Source organism: Entelurus aequoreus, linkage group LG09 (genome assembly GCF_033978785.1).
Source record: "Entelurus aequoreus isolate RoL-2023_Sb linkage group LG09, RoL_Eaeq_v1.1, whole genome shotgun sequence".
Lineage (NCBI taxonomy): Eukaryota > Metazoa > Chordata > Actinopteri > Syngnathiformes > Syngnathidae > Entelurus > Entelurus aequoreus.
Window position 1 is genome coordinate 59,663,863 of NC_084739.1, and position 23,676 is coordinate 59,687,538.

Genomic DNA, 23,676 nt, shown 5'->3' on the forward strand with positions numbered 1-23,676 from the left:
ACTACAACCCTAGACTAACACCCTCCCCCCACCACATCCCACCTCCCCGGATTGTAAATAATCAAATGTAAATAATCATAATAAATAAATGATAAATGGGTTATACTTGTATAGCGCTTTTCTACCTTCAAGGTACTCAAAGCGCTTTGACAGTATTTCCACATTTACACACACATTCACACACTGATGGCAGGAGCTGCCATGCAAGGCGCTAACCAGCAGCCATCAGAGGCAAAGGGTGAAGTGTCTTGCCCAAGGACACAACAGACGTGACTAGGAAGGTAGAAGGTGGGGATTGAACCCCAGTAACCAGCAACACTCCGATTGCTGGCCCAGCCACTCTACCAACTTCGCCACGCCGTCCCTGTTTCAATGTCCATTTCTCAGATGATATAATTGTTGATGACTGAAGTGCTGATATCAACCAAACCTAATTCCCCCCCGCCCCAACCCCCTCCACATCCACCCCCCGGATTGTAAATAATGTAAATAATTCAATGTATATGCTCTGATGAATAACTTGTGTGATGACTGTATTATGCTGATAGTATATATTTATACCATGAATTGATTAACGTGGACCGACTTAATTAAACAAGTTGAAAAACTTATTCGGGTGTTACCATTTAGTGGTCAATTGTACGGAATATGTACTGTACTGTGCAATCTACTAATAAAAGTCTCAATCAATCAACACAAGGGCACACAAAGAGGGGGAAAACAAAATGTACAAAGTAGACTAAAAATGTACCATAGTAGCAATATAACATATATAAAAAATTAAATCAACATAAAAAACACAATATATACATTATATATCAATATATATCAATACAGTCTGCAGGGATACAGTCCGTAAGCACACATGATTGTATTTCTTTATGACAAAAAATAAAAATAAAAAAATAAAAATAAAAATAAACATAACTTTTTTTTAAAAAATTTATTAAATTAACATAAAAAACACAATATATACATTATATATCAATATATATCAATACAGTCTGCAGGGATACAGTCCGTAAGCACACATGATTGTATTTCTTTATGACAAAAAATAAATAAATAAAAATGTGGGACAAATTTTCAAGCGTTTAACCGGTCCGCAGCTACAAAAAGGTTGGGGATCACTGATGTAGACCACAGGGAAGTGTTTTAAATGTAGAAAAAAAACATCATAATATGACCCCTTTAATGTGCTTTATAATCCAGTGCGCCTTCCATCCATCCATCCATTTTCTACCGCTTGTCCCTTTTGGGGTCGCGGGGGGTGCTGGAGTCTATCTCAGCTGCATTCGGTCGGAAGGCGGGGTACAAGCTGGACAAGTCGCCCCCTCATCACAGGGCCAGCACAGATAGACAGACAACATTCACACTCACATTCACACACTAGGGCCAATTTAGTGTTGCCAATCAAGCTATCCCCAGGTGCATGTCTTTGGAGGTGGGAGGAAGCCGGAGTACCCGGAGGGAACCCACGCAGTCACGGGGAGAACATGCAAACTCCACACAAAAAGATCCCGAGCTCATGCACTAACCCCTGTTCCACCGTGCTGCCCTCCAGTGCGCCTTTTGTATGAAAATAGTTTATAGTGCGAAAAATACGGTACTTTATTTCAAATTCGCAGTTGACTTTTTCTGGCCTGTGAAGTGTGTCAAAAATCTTCTCTAAAAGCAATATTTTGACTCTCGACTTTCCATTCCTCGATGTTGAGCTGGAAGCGCAATTGCTTATTTTGAGCCTCAAGTTGGCGTCCGTGTTACGTCTATCCTCGCCGTGTCACTTACCTGGGAGCGACTCTGCTCTCTGGAGGACGTGTTTAAAGGCCTACTGAAATTAATTTTTTTTATTTAAACGGGGATAGCAGATCCATTCTATGTGTCATACTTGATCATTTCGCGATATTGCCATATTCTTGCTGAAAGGATTTAGTAGAGAACATCGACGATAAAGTTCGCAACTTTTGGTCGCTGATAAAAAAAAGCCTTGCCTGTACCGGAAGTAGCGTGACGTCACAGGTTGAAAGGCTCCTCACATTTCCCCATTGTTTACACCAGCAGCGAGAGCGATTCGGAACGAGAAAGCGACGATTACCCCATTAATTTGAGCGAGGATGAAAGATTTGTGGATGAGGAACGTGAGAGTGAAGGACTAGAGTGCAGTACAGGACGTATCTTTTTTCGCTCAGACCGTAACTTAGGTACAAGGGCTCATTGGATTCCACACTTTCTCCTTTTTCTATTGTGGATCACGGATTTGTATTTTAAACCACCTCGGATACTACATCCTCTTGGAAATGAGAGTCGAAAACGCGAAATGGACATTCACAGTGACTTTTATCTCCACGACAATACATCGGCGAAGCACTTTAGCTACGAAGCTAACGTGATAGCATCTGGCTTAACTGCAGATAGAAACAAAAGAAATAAACCACTGACTGGAAGGAGAGACAGAAGATCAACAATACTATTAAACCATGGACATGTAACTACACGGTTAATGCTTTCCAGCCTGGCGAAGCTTAACAATGCTGTTGCTAATGACGCCATTAAAGCTAACTTAGCTACGGGACCTCACAGAGCTATAAAACATTAGCTATCCACCTACGCCAGCCAGCCCTCATCTGCTCATCAACACCCGTGCTCACCTGCGTTCCAGCGATCGACGGAGCGACGAAGGACTTCACCCGATCATCGATGCGGTCGGCGGCTAGCGTCGGATAGCGCGTCTGCTATCCAAGTCAAAGTCCTCCTGGTTGTGTTGCTGCAGCCAGCCGCTAATACACCGATCCCACCTACAACTTTGTTCTTTGCGGTCTTCATTGTTCATTAAACAAATTGTAAAAGATTCACCAACACAGATGTCCAGAATACTGTGGAATTTTGCGATGAAAACAGAGCTTTTTGTATTGGATTCAATGGTGTCTGAATACTTCCGTTTCAACGATTGACGTCACGCGCATACGTCATCATACATAGACGTTTTCAACCGGAAGTTTCGCGGGAAATTTAAAATGTCACTTTATAAGTTAACCCGGCCGTATTGGCATGTGTTGCAATGTTAAGATTTCATCATTGATGTATAAACTATCGGACTGCGTGGTCGGTAGTAGTGGGTTTCAGTAGGCCTTTAAGGAAGCGGCGGAGACTTGTTCACTTTATCACCAATCAGCGTGCGATTGTGAACATCGCTTCCAATTTGTCTCCCCTCGCGCCGTCTTGTCGTCTTAATTGTCGTCTCCTCGGCTTCCGGTCCTGCATTGTCGGGGGTCTTTTTCTTTTTTTTTTCCTTCGCACCGTCCTTATCTGCGGCGTAATTGGCCTCTGCAAAACAGAGCGAAGGAATTGCTAATGACAAGACATGTAAGAGGGACGGACGCGTGTTATCTTCACCCCCCCCCCCCCCCCCCACCACCCAGCAGGGGGTCCAGTGTGGTAATTACAGCTGATGCATAACAAGCTGGCTAAATAGTCCATCATGCAGTCGGACAACACAATATGCTGCACTTCAATCATCCCTACCTTGCACGCTGCCTTTGTTATTCCAGCCGTGCATTGACAACGGTCGCGGGCAGAGAGGGCAGGAAAAAAAAAAAAAAAAAAAAATCAATGTTGTCAAACGCGCAGATAGGAAAATGTCATTTTGACAAATGCAAGGCTTTGTGTAAGCACAGATTGAATTTTGATGGATTTCTCCTTCGGGCGAAGGCCTCCCTTTGGTTGTTTTTTTTTTTTGTATTTCTAAGCCCGCCAAAGAGATATGTTAAAGACTAGAAGCAAACATGTGTTTGGTGTGACACACAAAATACTTCAATATTTGCATCAATCAGAATAAGTGGAGTGGGACGTTTGAGCATGTTGCCAAGAATACGATGCTCCTAACGCGGGAGTGTCACCACTTTTCACACCAGGGGCCCAATATCGAAACATTAAAGTATGTGTGGGGCCACTTACAGGCATTTCCCGCCTAAAAAATGCTGAGAACATTCCAATGTATTCATGATACATGATATATGACACATATGCTAATGCAGTGGTTACCAGACTTTTTCCACTGGGGGCCACACACTGAAAAATCAAAGGATGCCAAGAACTTTTTGATATATTTTTTTCAAAACCAATACAATAAATACATTTCTAAAGACAAAAAAAACTGCCACCATGTCAGCTTTGTGTAATTAGCATCAACATTTCAGTTGTTTTGTTACATTACACCTGTTTACTTTTTAATCCACTTTTTATTAGACATGTAAGAATGTAGTTTGTCTTCCAGTAATAGTGATACTTGTAAGAAATGTAGTTTATTTGTCCTCTAATGATCCTTTGTAAAAAATGTTGTTTATTTGTCCTCCAGTGATAGTACTACTTGTAAGATATGTAGTTTATTTGTCCTCCCGTGATTCTCAGAATAAATGTAGTTTATTTGTACTACAGTGATTTGTATAAGATGTGTAGTTCATTTGTTCTCCAGTGATATTGCTACTTGTAAAATATGTCGTTTATTCGTCCCACAGTGAAAGTGATGTGTCCATCCATCCATTTTCTACCGCTTATTCCCTTCGGAGTCGCGGGGGGCGCTGGAGCCTATCTCAGCTACAATCGGGCGGAAGGCGGGGTACACCCTGGACAAGTCGCCACCTCATCACAGGGCCAACACAGATAGACAGACAACATTCACACTCACATTCACACTGAAAGTGATGTGTGAGAAATATAATTAATTTGTCCTCCAGTGGTATTTATACTTTTGAGACATGTAGTTTATTTGTCATCCAGTGAAAGTGATGCTTTTAAGATATGTGGTTTATTTGTCCTCCAGTGATATTGTTACTTGTGAAAATGTAGTTTATACTGTATGTCTACTAGTGATTGTGATACCGGAAAGAAATGTAGTCTTTTCCTTTCCACCAATGATATTGATACTTGCAACAAAAACAAGTAGTTTATTTGTCCTCCAGTAATAGTGATACTAGTAATGAATATAGTTTATTCTTCTTCCAGTGATACTGGAAAAAATATAGAGTATATATATTTTTGAGACATGTAGTTTACTTGTCATCCAGTGATAATGATGCTTTTAAGATATGTGGTTTATTTGTCCTCCAGTGATAATGATGCTTTTAAGATATGTGGTTTATTTGTCCTCCAGTGATATTGTTACTTGTGAAAATGTAGTTTAAATGTCTAGTGATAGTGATACTGGAAATAAATTGTAGTCTTTTCTTTCCCCCCAGTGATATTGATACTTGCAAAAAAATGAGTTTATTTGTCCTACGGTGATAGTGATACTAGTAATGAATATAGTTTATTCTTCTTCACGTGATACTGTAAAAAATATAGAGTATATATACTTTTGAGACATGTATTTTACTTGTCATCCAGTGATAATGATGCTTTTAAGATATGTGTTTTATTTGTCCTCCAGTGATAATGATGCTTTTAAGATATGTGGTTTATTTGTCCTCCAGTGATATTGTTACTTGTGAAAATGTAGTTTAAATGTCCACTAGTGATAGTGATACTGGAAAGAAATTGTAGTCTTTTCTTTTCCCCCAGTGATATTGATACTTGCAAAAAAATTAGTTTATTTGTCCTACAGTGATAGTGATACTAGTAATGAATATAGTTTATTCTTCTTCACGTGATACTGTAAAAAATATAGAGTATATATACTTTTGAGACATGTAGTTTACTTGTCATCCAGTGATAATGATGCTTTTAAGATATGTGGTTTATTTGTCCTCCAGTGATATTGTTACATGTGAAAATGTAGTTTATATGTCCACTAGTGATAGTGATACTGGAAAGAAATTGTAGTCTTTTCTTTTCCCCCAGTGATATTGGTACTTGCAAAAAAATTAGTTTATTTGTCCTACAGTGATAGTGATACTAGTAATGAATATAGTTTATTCTTCTTCACGTGATACTGTAAAAAATATAGAGTATATATACTTTTGAGACATGTAGTTTACTTGTCATCCAGTGATAATGATGCTTTTAAGATATGTGGTTTATTTGTCCTCCAGTGATATTGTTACATGTGAAAATGTAGTTTATATGTCCACTAGTGATAGTGATACTGGAAAGAAATTGTAGTCTTTTCTTTTCCCCCAGTGATATTGATACTTGCAAAAAAATGAGTTTATTTGTCCTATAGTGATACTAGTAATGAATATAGTTTATTCTTCTTCACGTGATACTGTAAAAAATATAGAGTATATATACTTTTGAGACATGTAGTTTACTTGCCATCCAGTGATAATGATGCTTTTAAGTTATGTGGTTTATTTGTCCTCCAGTGATATTGTTACTTGTGAAAATGTAGTTTATATGTCCACTAGTGATAGTGGTACTGGAAAGAAATTGTAGTCTTTTCTTTTCCCCCAGTGATATTGGTACTTTCAAAAAATGAGTTTATTTGTCCTCCAGTTATAGTGATACTAGTAATGAATATATTTTATTCATCTTCCAGTAATACTGGAAAGAAATGTAGTTTATTGGTCCTCCAGTGATAGTGATACTGGAAAGAAATGTAGTTTATTTGGTCCTCCAGTGATAGTGTGACTTGCAAAAATGTAGTTTATTTGCCACCCTGAAGGCGAGAGTTAGTTACTTTGATGTGGCTTCACACTGTGTATAGACATACTTTAGCTAAGTATGTCAATAGTAAAAACAACACATTGAGTCATTTTCATGGTCAATAAAATCGATGGAGTAATAGCAGCAACAATGCTATTTGTGTCTTTGTCAGTGGTTGCACCAATCCTCTAAATTCATCTACTTGGTGTGAAGGCGGCAAAAGAGCTGCTTTCCATTTAGCCGATACGGCAATATGTCATTTCCACATTCCTTTGGCGTGTTCCAATAAAGTCGACACCCATCATCAGCGCTGCGGCTGTTGTACTTCAACTGTTTGCGGGCGCTTTTTGAAACTTCAGCTCTCCACCTGGCTTCGTTTCAAAGAGAAATCATGTACTCTTTTCTTAAATTTTCGGGATTATCTTCGTCACCCTGCAATTACATCCAGACTGAGCACCACATCATTTCACTTTATTTGACAACTTTAGAGGAATAACGCAGTCGTGTTATTCCATTACGCCGCACAAACTAGAGTCTCTTCTTTCATCCACGGTCCTTGGTGCGGTTGAAAGCAAAGACGTCCAAATGGCACAAATAAAACCAGCTTCACTTCACTTCAGCTCAAATGTAAACACAGTAAACCCTTTAAGGCCCAAAACCATCCTTTGCAACTAGACCTCAGAGTTGTGGGAAAACTGTTTGGATGGACTGTCACCATCATTAAACCTTTAATAACATGACAGGCAATGTTTTAAACACCATGTTTAGCGATAAAAACTCTCATTCAAGTGTAAAAAGTATTCGTGCGTCAAAATAATGCTTAGAATGATCTTTAATGCTCAACAAAGTCATGTTACGATACGATAAGTTGCATTCCTAATTGTGTAAAAATAAGTTCACAACTTGTAATCGTGCATCAAAATAATGCTTAGTTTTATGTTTATTTGTGAAAATATAATATGATGTGAATTATATTTATATAGCACTTTTCTCTAGTGACTCAAAGCGCTTCTACATAGTGAAACCCAATATCTAAGTTACATTTAAACGAGTGTGGGTGGCACCTGGAGCAGGTGGGTAAAGTGTCTTGCCCAAGGACACAACAGCAGTGACTAGGATGGCGGAAGCAGGGATCGAACCCGGAACCCTCAAGTTGCTGGCACGGCCACTCTACCAACCGAGCTATACCGCCCCGATGATAGTGCATAATATGTAATATGTGCATAATACAAAGGAGATTTGTGGTCCTGGCTGTCTTACAAGTGTAAAAGGAAGTTCAAAACGTGTAATTGTGCTTCAAAGTCATGCTTAATATTACATTTATTGGTGAATAAATAATATTATAATGCATAATATGTACAATATACAAGGGTGATTCTGGTTGTCTTACAAGTGTAAAAAAAATAGTTTACAACTTCTAATTGTGCTTCAAAATAATGCTTAGTGATGCCTCTGTTGGTTAATGAATAATATTATAAATATTTAATATGTACATAATACAAGGGAGATTTGTGTTCCTGGTTGTCCCACAAGTGTAAAAAAGAAGTTTGCCACTTGTAACTGTGTATCAAAATAATGCTTAGTAATACGTTTATTGGTGAATAAATACAATTATAATGCATAATATGTTATATGTACGTAATACGAGGGTGTTTTGTGTTCCCTGTTGTCTTAGAAGTGTAAAAAGAAGTTTGCCACTCGCAATCATCCGACATAAAAAAATGATATAATGCTCAGTCCTACAGTAGCTTTAATGATAAAGGCCTAATACCAGCGTGATTTGCTTCCCTGAAAAACTTAACTGTCTTACAAGTGTATAAAAAAGTGAACCACTGGTGATACCAAAATATCATGGCATTAAAAATAGGGATGTCCGATAATGGCTTTTTGCCGATATTCCGATATTGCCCAACTCTTTAATTACCGATACCGATATCAACCGATACCGATTTATACAGTCGTGGAATTAACACATTATTATGCCTAATTTGGACAACCAGGTGTGGTGAAGATAAGGTCCTTTTTTAAAAAAAAAAAAAAAAAAAATGAGATAAATAAATTAAAAACATTTTCTTGAATAAAAAAGAAAGTAAAACAATATAAAAACAGTTACATAGAAACTAGTAATTAATGAAAATGAGTAAAATTAACTGTTAAAGGTTAGTACTATTAGTGGACCAGCAGCACGCACAATCATGTGTGCTTACGGACTGTATCCCTTGCAGACTGTATTGATATATATTGATATATAATGTAGGAACCAGAATATTAATAACAGAAAGAAACAACCCTTTTGTGTGAATGAGTGTGAATGGGGGAGGGAGGTTTTTTGGGTTGGTGTACTAATTGTAAGTGTATCTTGTGTTTTTTATGTTGATTTAATAATTTAAAAAAATAAAAATAAAAAAGAAGATACCGATGATAAAAAAAACGATACCGATAATTTCTGATATTACATTTTAAAGCATTTATCGGCCGATAATATCGGACATCTCTAATTAAAAAGAATCATGTGACACATGATTACACATACCCAACCTCACTTTTTTAAAGTGCAGGTGTCAAAAGAAGTTAACATTGGCTAATATTAAAATGTTGAAAAACATACATCACAAAGACAATATATTAAGGTAATTTCACATACTGTATTTAATGGTTTAACTCACGCCGTGAAACGATGATTTAAATCCGATTAATCACACTTTTGAATTTGGATTAATCGCAATTGCTACAAGAGCGTTACTTAACTTTGGTACTTTTGTTGACAACAGCGTTGTTCGTTGTCCACTTCTTGTCGTCAACGTGCTAATAGCATTTTTGCTCGCAGCCTCAAAAATGTATTTTGTTTTTAAATGACACATTATACCTAAAAGGTTCCACTCTCCATTAAAATAAGTCACATTTTAGCCTTTTTAACACACTTGATACTAGGTCTGCATGATTAATCACCATCGAATCGACGCTGAGGTTTTAATTAGTGCAATAACATAATCGCAAGAGGGTGAGGGGTTATTTTTTCTCTGCAGTCACCGGCATTTGAGTGACAGACATCTTCGCCAATCAGAATTGTTGAGTCTCTGGTTTCTTCGTTTGTTGCTTCAAACAGAGAGAAAGAGGTCTCACTCTATGCATCGCTTTCATCACGTCATCACGCCTTTATTTAACAGTAGAATTAACTGAACGCAGTGAGCCCTCTTTTCAGTCATTCACAATCGTTGTCTCGGTGGGCGTAGACCGACTCAGCGAGACCGAACACACAGGACTCGCCAGTGAGAAGTTCCGCAAAGTAACCAAAACTAGGAAAGCCAAATGTCCCGTTGTGGGAATATTTCATCTTCAAATGGGATGGGCAATATGAGCCCATCAACACAAACAAACGATCAAGAATGCCACGATGGTAACAACAAAAAAGGACAACCCGACCTAGTTTTTCCAACTGCGAAAAAAATGCATTTCAAAATGTTCATTATTCCTTTTTTTAAGTTACATTTTTGCTTACAGAAATGAGAGTCCGTTTTATTTTTCGTTTGTTTATTTATTCAGTATAACAAAGTTATTTACCCTCCAATTACAGCACAAAATGTATATCCTTTTAAATGGTTACTTGCATTAATATTACATATTATGATTACACTACATTATAAACACTGTGTTGTTTTTATCGCTTATTTCTTCCGTTTAGGAGCATGATGTAGACAAAGTCTGTCTGCATTAAGCGAAATATTTTTTTAAGTAAACTATTTCATATTGTTCAGATGTTTTGACAAGAATAGGTTAATTGAGAAAAGTAACATGTCTTCCTTTACTTGTTATTTTCGCAATTGTATGCATTTATATTTATAAAGTCTAGAACCAAATCGCAATTTTGGAGAGAAAAATCGCAATTAGGTTTTTTCCCCAAAACCGTGCAACCCTGCTTGATACTGTTTTTTTACTAATTCAAAGCAAACAACAAAGACATACATCATAAATATAATTTTGTCTCAACTGGATTGTTTGCAAATTGTGTCTCGTCCCGATGTAAGCTAATAAGCTCCGTCAGCCATCTTGGATCAGATATAATGAAAACTAATGTTTTTTTTCTTTGGCATGAAGTAAGATGCAGCACAACCTGTGACTAGTAGACATTATTAACCATGCGGCCTTTGCCTGCAGTCTCAGACATTTAATATCCTCATTTACATGCGCTGACATTTTAAAAAATATACAATAATATATAATTATTAGAGATGTCCGATAATGGCTTTTTTGCCGATATCCGATATTCCGATATTGTCCAACTCTTAATTACCGATTCCGATATCAACCGATACCGATATATACAGTCGTGGAATTAACACATTATTATGCCTAATTTTGTTGTGATGCCCCGCTGGATGCATTAAACAATGTAACAAGGTTTTCCAAAATAAATCAACTCAAGTTAGCACTGCCATATTTATTATTAAAGTCACAAAGTGCATTATTTTTTTAAACATGCCTCAAAACAGCAGCTTGGAATTTGGGACATGCTCTCCCTGAGAGAGCATGAGGAGATTGAGGTAGGCGGGGTTGGGGGGGTGGGGTTTAGGGTGTTGGCGGGGGGGTGTATATTGTAGCGTCCCGGAAGAGTTAGTGCTGCAAGGGGTTCTGGGTATTTGTTCTGTTGTGTTTATGTTGTGTTCTCCCGAAATGTGTTTTGTCATTCTTGTTTGGTGTGGGTTCACAGTGTGGCACATATTTGTAACAGTGTTAAAGTTGTTTATACGGCCACCTATTTAGTGTGTGACCTGTATGGCTGTTGACCAAGTATGCATTGCATTCACTTGTCTGTGAAAAGCCGTAGATATTATGTGACTGGGCCGGCACGCAAAGGAAGTGCCTTTAAGGTTTATTGGCGCTATGTACTTCTCCCTACGTCCGTGTACACTGCGGCGTTTTAAAAAGTCATAAATTGTACTTTTTGAAACCGATACCGATAATTTCTGATATTACATTTTAAAGCATTTATCGGCCGATAATATCGGACTGCCGATCATGTAGTAACGGTAACTGAATTACTGAATATAAAAAATAAAAAATAACGGCGTTGCACTAACGCGTTAGTCCCAACACTGTCTTTAACCCGGCGAATATCTGTCCATCGCCTGAACATAATAATAGAAAACAAAGACAAATTTTGCGCTGTAATACATGACTTGATTTAGGCCAAAATTATGTCGAATATGCTTTTTAAAAATCTGTAATGTGGTGAAGCCTCAATATTTTAAGCTCAAGTGGTGAGGTAGGACTGCACAGGCAAACATTGTAATATATCCTGTCATGGGACAAGGAAATGTGGATATACGTTAGAGAAGTCAGTGTACAGCTTGAATGGCATTAATATCTACTAAAAAAAATAGTAAACACAGACATTGTGTAAGTATTTGTCAGTCAGTATAGCCACAGAAAACATGTCTGAATAGTGTGGTTGGTGTTAGCGACATTGTTATCGATTGCAGCCTTAATCCTCTTGAATGTGGATTGCACAACTTATTACTGGTACCCCAGTTGGAAAAACCGCCATGCAGCCCAGTTTCATCACCTGACATGTTGGGAATTCATGCCTCCTCTCCAGGAACCACGGCTCTCTCGTGATGGCAGCGCTCGTGCACCGTGTGCGACTGTCAGCAAGACACACGTATCTTGCTGCTCACTCGTGTTGCCATCCATTCACACACAGTGTGTCGAGTCCTTTTCGGTGGATAGTAAAGCTATACTGCTATACAAGTTGTACACTGACTACTCTAAAGTGCATCTAATGTTGCTTTAATTATGCTTGAACCAGACATACTGTTACCAAAATGCCTGCTAAAATGTGATTGGTGTACTCACTTTTTTGAGACACTTTATTAGGCACACAATTAAATGGGATGTCTTATACTGTGTAATATGTAATATCATATATAAGGTGTATTTACTCTAATGTCTGTTTGTTTGTGTGCCCACAGTCAATCTATGGACCATGTTTCAAGCTGCTCAGAAGCTGGGAGGATATGAACTGGTAAGCGTTCACATATGTTGCAGTTATATTTCCTCCCCGTATCGCTCTTCTTGTCTTTCTCAGCCCCCCTTCCTCGGTATTTCAGCCACGATTGTCCCAAGTAAAAAGTGTTGTTTGAAGCGGACATTTATTTATTTATTTATTCTAGAGAAAATGCTGTTTGGATTCCAAATTCAAAGCAGTGGAAAACACGTGCTGTTCTACAGAAGATTAGCCTGATTGCCCCCCTTTTTCTTTCTGTTCCACACGCACACACACACACACACACACACACGCATACACACACACCCTCCTTTCATAGACTTGCTGCTGAAGTCATCAAAACAGGAAGCGTCTCGTATTTTAAAAGGCTGTTATCTGATGATGATGACGACTCTTTCATGTTTCACGTTGAGCTTTTGTTGACTCCTCAGGCTTATGTGGACTAAAGTATTGGGACAATGCACCTCCAGGAGGTGGAAATGTGCACCACAGCCATCCAAGTGTGCCTTTATGCTCCTGGCTTTGTGCACTCAGGGCAGAAAAAGATGCCTTCCCACAGAGTTGGACGCGTATATTTACTGTGCAAAATATCCCATGTCAAAACTACCGTATTTTCCGGACCATAGGGCGCATTGCCGATGAATGGTCTATTTTCGATCTTTTTTCATATAAAAGGTGCACCAGATTATAAGGCGCATTAAAGGGGTCATATTATTATTATTAATTTTTCTAAATTGAAAACACTTCCTTGTGGTCTACATCAGTGGTCCCCAACCTTTTTGTAGCTAAGACCGGTCAACACTTGAAAATTTGTCCCACAGACCGGGGGGGGCGGGGGGGCGGGGGGTTGTTTTTTTTGTTTTTGTTTTTTTTCATAAAGAATTACAATCATGTGTGCTTACGGACTGTATCCCTGCACACTGTATTGATCTATATTGATATATAATCTATATATTGTGTTTTTTATGTTGATTTAATAAAAAATATACATATTTTTTATTTATTTTTTTTAAAATAATTTTTTTTATTTTATTTCTTGTGCGACCTGGTACAAATCGGTCCGCGGACCGGTGGTTGGGGACCACTGGTCTACATAACATGTAATGGTGGTTCTTTGGTCAAAATGTTACATAAGATTATGTTTTACAGATCATTTTCAAGCCGCTTTCTGACAGTCGCTTCTGCGTCGTCTTGTGGGCGGTCTTATTTACGTGGCTCACCTTCGACAGCGTCTTCCCCCACGCCATCTTTGTTGTAGCGGTGTAGCGTGCAAGGACGAGAGTTGAAGAAGTGTCAAAAGGAGCTAACTGTTTAAATGACATTCAGACTTTACTTAAATCAATAACGGAGCAGCATCTTCTCATCCGGAAACAACAACAAGGCCGGAAATGTGTCCCGTGAAAAAACGTCCGGCCGGAACTCTCTAATAACTAAAGTTCCTTGGGTGAATGTCCCGTATCAACAAGATAGAGAAAAAGAAGAAGCTTATCGACTGCGGAGTCGGCACAGACTAAAAAGGCGGACGCGTGCAATTTTTCAGGATTCATGCAGATCCCAAATACACATCAGCAGGTACCAAAAAGTACGAAAAGTTGCTTTTGCGTAATATTGCGAAACAAAACGCCAGATAATATGTCTTACCTTATACACACACCATAATAATACTCCTATGTTTAATGCGCCGACAATCCACCAAGCGGTGCGGCTTCATAGCTTACCAAAGATGTACTAAAACATTTTAATGCATTTTTGAGCACCGTGTGTAATGTTCTACATTTTCAATGGAACATATAAAAAGTCAGTGTTATTTACCAGAGTCATATTGCGTCAGTCCTCTTACCACATATGTCTTATGTTTGACTGCCATCTACTGGCCACACTTATCATTACACCATGTACCAAATAAAATTGCTTCGAGGTCGGTGAGTAAAACCAGAATTATTCCGTACATTAGGCGCACTGTCGAGTTTTGAGGGGGGAAAAAAAAGATTTGAAGTGCGCCTTATAGTCCGGAAAATACGGTGTTTTTCGGGGTTTTTTAAACCTACTGTTTTTAGTAAATAATATATATGTATACACTGTCAATGATGTCACATACAGAGATGGGTTCCGTTCACATTTAAATCAATACCGGTACTCAACAATACACATTTTCGATACTTTTGTGTGTGTTAATAAATAATAATTGTTTTTGATAATGCAAATGAGCTGATTCGGATCACTGCTGTCCAGTCGTTATATCTTGTTTTATTATCATCATATTATCATTTGCAAGTATGACATTAAGTTGCAATTACAGTTGCAAGTCCAAGATGTTAGATGGCAGTGGTGTATTGTTTATGGTGTGGGTTTTTTTGTTTGTTTGTTTAGTGTTGCGCCCTAAAAATTGTTGATACTGTTAGTACTGCACTCATTACGCATCAGCTGCCAAGTGCATTTTTGTTGTACTTAGTTTTCATAAACAAATTTGGAAGTTTTAAACATGCCAATCCTATTCAGGAGCATGTCAATAGCAAAGCCAATGTATATCAGCCAATGTATAGCGCATTTTTTGGAAAAATGGAGCTTTACTTAAAGGCCTACTGAAACCCACTACTACCGACCACGCAGTCTGATAGTTTATACATCAATGATGAAATCTTAACATTATAACACATGCCAATACGGCCGGGTTAACTTATAAAGTGACATTTTAAATTTGCCGCTAAACTTCCGGTTCGAAACACCTCTGAGGATGACGTATGCGCGTGACGTAGACCGGCGAACACGGGTATGCCTTCCACATTGAAGCCAATACGAAAAAGCTCTGTTTTCATTTCATAATTCCACAGTATTCTGGACATCTGTGTTTGTGAATCTGTTTCAATCATGTTCATTGCATTATGGAGAAGGAAGCTGGGCAAGCAAAGAAGAAAGTTGTCGGTGCGAAATGGACGTATTTTTCGAACGTAGTCAGCAACAACAGTACACAGCCGGCGCTTCTTTGTTTACATTCCCGAAAGATGCAGTCAAGATGGAAGAACTCGGATAACAGAGACTCTAACCAGGAGGACTTTTGACTTCGATACACAGACGCCTGTAGAGAACTGGGACAACACAGACTCTTACCAGGATTACTTTGATTTGGATGACAAAGACGCAGACGTGCTACTGTGAGTATGCAGCTTTGGCTTCTAAACATTTGATCGCTTGACCGTATGTGCGCAACTTTTTTTTGCGTATGTACGTAACTTTTTTAAAATATATAAGCTTTATGAACCTTGGGTTAGGTGAACGGTCTTTTGGGCTGAGTGATTGTGTGTGTTGATCAGGTGTTTGAATTGTATTGGCGTGTTCTATGGAGCTAGGAGCTAGCAGAGGAGCTAGGAGCTAGCGTAACAAACACGCAGGTGTTTTTATGCAGGATTAATTTGTGGCATATTAAATATAAGCCTGGTTGTGTTGTGGCTAATAGAGTATATATATGTCTTGTGTTTATTTACTGTTGTAGTCATTCCCAGCTGAATATCAGGTCACCCCCGGCTCTCACAGCATCTTCCCTATCTGAATAGCTTCAACTCCCCACTAGTCCTTCACTTGCACTTTACTCATCCACAAATCTTTCATCCTCGCTCAAATTAATGGGGAAATTGTCGCTTTCTCGGTCCGAATCTCTCTCACTTCATGCGGCCATCATTGTAAACAATAGGGAACTTTGCGTATATGTTCAACTGACTACGTCACGCTACTTCCGGTAGGGGCAAGCCTTTTTTTTATCAGATACCAAAAGTTGCAATCTTTATCGTCGTTGTTCTATACTAAATCCTTTCAGCAAAAATATGGCAATATCGCGAAATGATCAAGTATGACACATAGAATAGATCTGCTATCCCCGTTTAAATAAAAAAATTTCATTTCAGTAGCCCTTTAACTTAAGTTGGAGCGTTTTTTAGAGTCAAATACTTTTTAAGTATTGAAAATTGGAACTTTATCATGAGGTAGTTTGGTTGCATCCGCCCTCCCCAGCAGACACAAGACATTGAAACAATTAAGGCTGCAGCTAACGATTATTTTTCTATCGATTAATCTATAGATTATTTTTTTCGATTAATCGGTTAATCTATAGATTATTTTTTTCGATTCATCTATAGATTATTTTTCCTTTTACCGATTATTTATTTATTCAAAATGAAGATGAAAAAATAAATGTGGGCCAGTTTTTTCAAAAGGCATGGCTTTTATTTACAAAAAAAAAGAAGTATGGCCACTCAGTCAACATTGACAACAACATGACTAAATATTCTGTAACAATGTAAACATTTAAAACTTTTAACATTTAACAAAATTAAAAGTAGCTTATTTGCTTTTTAATGTGCAAATATAAAAGTAAACATCCAGTGCAAATCTTAATATTCTGCAATAGTATAAGCATTTCAAAAGTAAAAGTATTGCTTATTTTGCTTTAAAATGTGCAAAAATAAAGATAAACATCCAATACAAAAAAGTGCAAAACGAAATATTCTGTAATAACAGTGTAAACATTTCAACAAAAGTGAAAGTATTACTTATTTGCTAAAATGTGCAAAAATAAAGATAAACATCCAATACAAAAAAGTGCCAATCTAAATATTCTGGAGCAATGTAAACATTAAGTATTGCTTTTAAAATGTGCAAAATAAACATCCAGTCCAACACAGTACACAATAACCAATTCTACTCATTCCAGTGAGTGACTAACAGTTGTAATGAAGAAAGGTTAGCATGTCTACTTGCTTTGCTTCTTTTCTTGTTTACAATATTCCCAGCAGCTGAAAATAGGCGCTCAGAAGGGGTCGATGTGGCTGGAACTGAGAGGTAATTAGCCTTCACCTCAAACCAGGACTGCGAGCGAGCTGAGCTGCAGTTTAAGTTTCTAGTAGGTCAACGGGCTCATAGTGATGTTACTAGTAGTTGACTGGGAGGTGTTTATTATCATTTGGGGAGAGTCCGCTGCCTGATGCTCACCTGCTAAACACCTATCTGCTCCACGCTGAAGCCCTGACTACATGCGCTATGAATACACACTGCTGATTGGCTGATAATGCTTCGTGTGTACCAATCAGATGGTTGTGTGGGTGGGACAATGCTGCGTGCTGAGACAGAGGCAGAGGAGCAAAGCAACTTGTTAAGACTTTAGCAGCTAAAGTTAGCTTTAGCTTAGAAACTCGTTCGGTACACCCCCGTATCGAACCGAAAGCCCCGTACCGAAACGGTTCAATACAAAACACATACCGTTACACCCTTAGCAGATACAAATGACACATTCATGTTTTTGTGTAATGATGACAACGTATGCTAACGCGGACGATTGACTAGTTGATGGTTGATGGTTTTATTTTCAAATGTTCGTTCATAGCCGTTGTGCTGCTATGATAGGCCATTTCCGCTCGACACAGTGTGCATACAACAACATTATTAGGCTGTGTATTGAAATACTCCCACACTTTTGACGACTTTTGGCGTGCGTTTTTCCCCTCGCTCGCACAGTCTGCTTTGCGCTCCGCCATGACGGTAGTGTGACGTAAATATGCGACGCGTCGACGCACAAAAATGGCGTCGACGTATTTACGTAACCGATGACGTCGACTACGTCGACGCGTCGTTTCAGCCTTAGAAACAATGTTGAGAGCTTGTTGAATTAGGTCCTGACGTTGAGCAACTCAAACATAACGTTGAAACAACATGCTTTTTCACGACGTTTGATCAATGTTGGGTTCTGACGTTGATTTGACCATTCAATTTTGGTCATTAATATTTTACATCATGAATAAAACGTTGAAACAACATGCTTTTTAACAAAGTTTATTCAATGTCAGATTGTGCCGTTGATTTGAGCATTGAAATTTGGTCATTTCCCAACCAACAACGTAGATCCAACGTTGGACATCAACGTTGTCTCAATTTACAAGTACACCTATTTTGCAATGTTGTTTCAAAATCAGTTTTAAAGGACATGTATGTATAATCTATAGAGATGTCCGATAATGGCTTTTTTGCCGATATCCGATATCCCGATATTGTCCAAATCTTAATTACCGATCCCGATATCAACCGATATCGATATATACAGTCGTGGAATTAACACTTATTATGCCTAATTTTGTTGTGATGCCCCGCTGGATGCATTAAACAATGTAACAAGGTTTTCTAAAATAAATCAACTCAAGTTATGGAAAAAAAATGCCAACATGGCACTGCCATATTTATTATTGAAGTCACAAAGTGCATTTTTTTTTTAACATGCCTCAAAACAGCAGCTTGGAATTTGGGACATGCTCTCCCTGAGGGAGCATGAGGAGGTTGAGGTGGGCGGGGTTGGGGAGGGAGGGTAGCGGGGGGTGTATATTGTAGCGTCCCGGAAGAGTTAGTGCTGCAAGGGGTTCTGGGTATTTGTTCTGTTGTGTTTATGTTGTGTTACGGTGCGGATGTTCTCCCGAAATGTGTTTGTCATTCTTGTTTGGTGTGGGTTCACAGTGTGGCGCATATTTGTAACAGAGTTAAAGTTGTTTATACGGCCACCCTCAGTGTGACCTGTATGGCTGTTGACCAAGTATGCCTTGCATTCACTTGTGTGTGTGAAAAGGTGTAGTTATTATGTGACTGGGCCGGCACGCAAAGGCAGTGCCTTTAAGGTTTATTGCCGCTCTGTACTTCTCCCTACGTCCGTGTACACAGCGGCGTTTTAAAAAGTCATACATTTTACTTTTTGAAACTGATACCAATAATTTCCGATATTACATTTTAAAGCATTTATCGGCCGATAATATCTGCAGTCCGATATTATCGGACATCTCTAATAATCAACATTGTATCAATGTCTTGCGCCTACTGGGTCAGTGCTGCTAGAGTGCTCGCCAAGTGCTGAAGTGCAAAGAACCAGCTAAGTCGGCAACCGGGCGTGACTTCACGCACCGCCCAGGTAACATAAGATGGCACCTTTGGATTTTACGTGAATCGGTGCCCGATGAGACCGGCGGGATGCGGTCGGTGCCGCAAAAGCACCGGCTTTAAGACCCATCCTTAGTCACATAGGCCAAACTGTCTACTGTCAATCATGTTTGTTTATTTAAAATCATAACTTGTATTTCCACACCTGTTCCAACTGTGTTGATACTGGGATTTATTTGGTTTGGTTTGCTGTCATTGTTTTTAAAATCTTTTTGCACTACATGATCACATTCTATTTTATTTAGAATCTTTTCCTATAATCTATGCCAGTTATTCTCAAACTGTGGTACGTGTACCACCAGTGGTACGCGGGCTCCGTCTAGTGGTACGCCAAAGAAGCACTTGATTTTCCTCTAAATTTGAACACAGTGTTACTGTTCAAACTTTGTTTAATGTTACAGTGGCCAAATATAGTCAATATACTAGTAAATAAAAACCACTGTCTTGTTGTGAATACTTAGGCCTACTATGCTACTGTATTTTAATGTTGATTATTATAGTGGTACTTGGAGAGACATTTTTTTTTCTGAGGTGGTACTTGGTGAAAAAAAACGAGAACCACTGAGCTATGCTATAATACAGACGTGGGCATTCTGCGGCCCGCGGGCCACATCCGGCCCTTAGTGCATCCCTGTCCGACCCGCGTGAGGCCAATCATAAATTACAAAATACATTTTAAAAAGTATCTATGTCGAGTGTGCAATACAACGGTGCTGCTTTTGTTTTGAAAAGCGTTATTTGTATTACTTCCGTGTGGACGTATGCGTGTGCGTGATTGTGAGTGAATGTGAACAGCTGCAATCACAAATTACAAAATAAAGTTGAAAAAACATGTATGTCGTGCGCGCAATACAACTGTGCTGCTTTTATTTTGAAAAGTGTTATTTATGGGCGTATGTCCGTGTGTAACCTGTGAGTGAAGGTGCACAGCGACAACTGATGCACGGTTTACACCCGGGACGCTAAAAAGAGAAAAGTTGATGACGAATGCTGAAAAATGTTGAAAGTTTTCAACAAGACATGGACTGCCAAGCAACGGTTCCTCTAAGGTGCGCGCCTGCGCAATTGCACACTGCTCAAGCGTCCTCTGCGCACAGCAAATATATGTCACGCACCAAATCAAATCCCATCTGAATTCTAAACAAAATAAACACATTTATTCTGTGTAATTTTGCAATGCAACTCTGAGTGACAGTGACAACAAGCGGCCCTAACGGTGTTCGTCAACACCGTTCAATTGAACACCGAACATCGAGATGCTTCGAGGCCAGGAATGATATCGATCACTTTATTGAGCAAAACTGTTTATATTCGGCCATAACCACACCAAAAACATGAGTAAAACACTTCTATCTCGGAAAACTAGTCATTTTCTGCCGTACAAACCAGGCCAAAACCAACTTGTCATCTGTCACCAACACGCATACCACTAAACCACTGGTGCGTTTATGGCCACACAAAAAGTCGGACATCTCAAACACCACACAAAGTTACACTATGACTCCTCAGTCACACGTGTGCTTGCTTTACTGTCATTTATTATTAATGTTAATTTATTTATATTAATCATGGAATGCTGTTACTAGAGAAAGTTACAGGAATGCACACTTCATCCTATGCTTTCATTTCATTGTGCAACATGAGGATGTTTAAGGGGAACTAAATGTGATCTCTGAAAAGGGTACAAATGATTTCCAAAGCAGTGCTTTTGGTATAAAGTTAATTTAGGTTAAATGAAAGTATTATTATTATTATTATTTTATTTATTTTTTTATTTATTTATTTTTTTTATCTTACAGTATATATCAAAAATAATATTGAGCAAAATTTAATTGAAATATTGTCGATGTGGCCCTCCAGCAGTGCTCGGGTTGCTCATGCGGCCCCCGGTAAAAATTAATTGCCCACCCCTGCTATAATGTTTTTGTGGTACCCATTGGGCTAAATGGGTACTTAATTCTGTGTCATATGTTGTGTGCTGGTATGACAAAAAAGATCCTTGAATCTTTTAATATTTCATTTTCAACAAACATAAGAGGTTAAGACGTGTGACTCAGTACTCAGCATGTGTGCGTCGTGTGGTGTCCAGCAGGAAAATATGACTTTATTAACATTTCGAGATGAAGACTTGAGCGTCCGGCGACGTTATGACTCAGTCATTCCCAAGTGCTCACAATGATTACGTCACACACGCTGATGTCTGCTCCCCCCACTCTTATCCTTTTATATTTTTCTTAATTTCCCTCCTGACTCTTATTGTTCCTTTTGTCGGCGTGTCCCTCCCCTGCAGATCACAGTTCGCAGGCAATGGAAGCACGTGTACGACGAGTTGGGCGGCAACCCGAGCAGCACCAGCGCCGCCACCTGCACGCGGAGACACTACGAGAGGTCAGTCCATATTGGATGTTGCTCCCATAAATAACAAATATATGCGTTTCATTTCGGTATTTGCACCCATAAGCACAAATGTATGAGTTTCACTCAGTCCAGGGGAATGTTTTTTATCGAAATAACCCAACCCCTTGTGTCATCTCATTACATTTCAATTTCATTGTTTCATTGCAGTATGGTGGATCATGTATATGAAAGTTACGTAACACACACAAAACATTAGGTCTTAAATAAATACAATAAAATTATTGAAAATGTACACAATATCAAAATGTTGGGATATAATATTTCTATTAATAATTTTTGGATTCTGTCCTGCATAATTAATGAATAATTTTAGTTTTACACATTTCTTATTAAATTTTTAATATATAACTTTAAAATTCATCAAAATAATTTGTATACAATAATAATGATCATAATAATCATCATCATCATCATAATAATGATAACGACCAAATAATAGCTATGATTATTAGTATTTATGATAATGTTAATAATAAATAAATAAATTATAAATGGGTTATACTTGTATAGCGCTTTTCTACCTTCAAGGTACTCAAAGCGCTTTGACAGTATTTCCACATTTACCCATTCCCACATTTACCCATTCACACACACATTCACACACTGATGGCGGGAGCTGCCATGCAAGGCGCTAACCAGCAGCCATCAGAGGCAAAGGGTGAAGTGTCTTGCCCAAGGACACAACGGACGTGACTAGGAAGGTAGAAGGTGGGGATTGAACCCCAGTAACCAGCAACACTCCGATTGCTGGCACGGCCACTCTACCAACTTTGCCACGCCGTCCCTATAATAATAATAATAATATTTGTATGTTCTGTAATAATAATAATTACTATATACAAATGTTTAAATATAATGACAAAATAATTTGTATGTAGTAATAATGAATATTATTGTCATCAGTCATCATTAATTATTAATAACTAAATAATTTGTATATAATAATAATTATACTTCTAGTAGTACTAATAATATTATTTTCTGTTATTTGATATTGTTATTATTGATGTTATTATTATTATTATTACTATAATTACTCTTATAACCTCTGAATAATATTAACCCAGACTAGATTTATTTTTTATGTACAAAAACGTAGTAATAAAAAACTGATTCAATAAAAAATACAAAATGATGGAAAAACTTTTTTTTAAATATGATAATAATAAAAGCAACATATACTATATAATTATTAAGATGATCATAATTTAAAAATAAAATCTTCATAATTTTTTAGTATTTTTATTTTTATTGTATCTATTTTATTTTGAGATTATATGATCAACATAATTACATTGTTCTCAATAGAATTATTATCATTATATAATTACAAATACAATTTTCATCATTTTGTATTGATATTTTTACTGTGTATTTTTTTCATTAACATGTGTTTGTGTACATAATAATTAAATCTATCCATTTGCGTCTATTTAGTATTTTTCTTTTCATTGTATATTTTTTTGTATTAACCTGTGTTTTTGTACACAAAAACAAAGCCATCCATTTGCATCTGCTCTTGCGGTATATATTTATTTTTAATGCGTTCAAATCCTTTATTGAGTATATTTAAATTATGGTCAGGTTAGTATAGAAGTGTTTGATAAATTAGTAATTAAGAGTCTCGCATGTTTAATTTAAATATCAACATTCCTAACTCGTAGGGAAAGAAAGATCAAATATTGATTGACGACGTGGGATTTCTATAT

At 37.9% G+C, this 23,676-nt stretch overlaps 1 protein-coding gene across 2 annotated transcripts in view; it reads left to right on the forward strand.

The window, feature by feature from the left end:
- The window catches only part of arid5b (AT-rich interaction domain 5B), a 337,352-nt gene that overhangs the window by 270,360 nt on the left and 43,316 nt on the right, over window positions 1-23,676 (forward strand). For both annotated transcript variants that reach the window (XM_062059039.1, XM_062059040.1), the window contains 2 exons: window positions 12,549-12,601; window positions 21,840-21,937. In XM_062059039.1, the coding sequence (XP_061915023.1) occupies window positions 12,549-12,601; window positions 21,840-21,937 (151 nt within the window). The remainder of the gene's footprint in view (window positions 1-12,548; window positions 12,602-21,839; window positions 21,938-23,676) is intronic.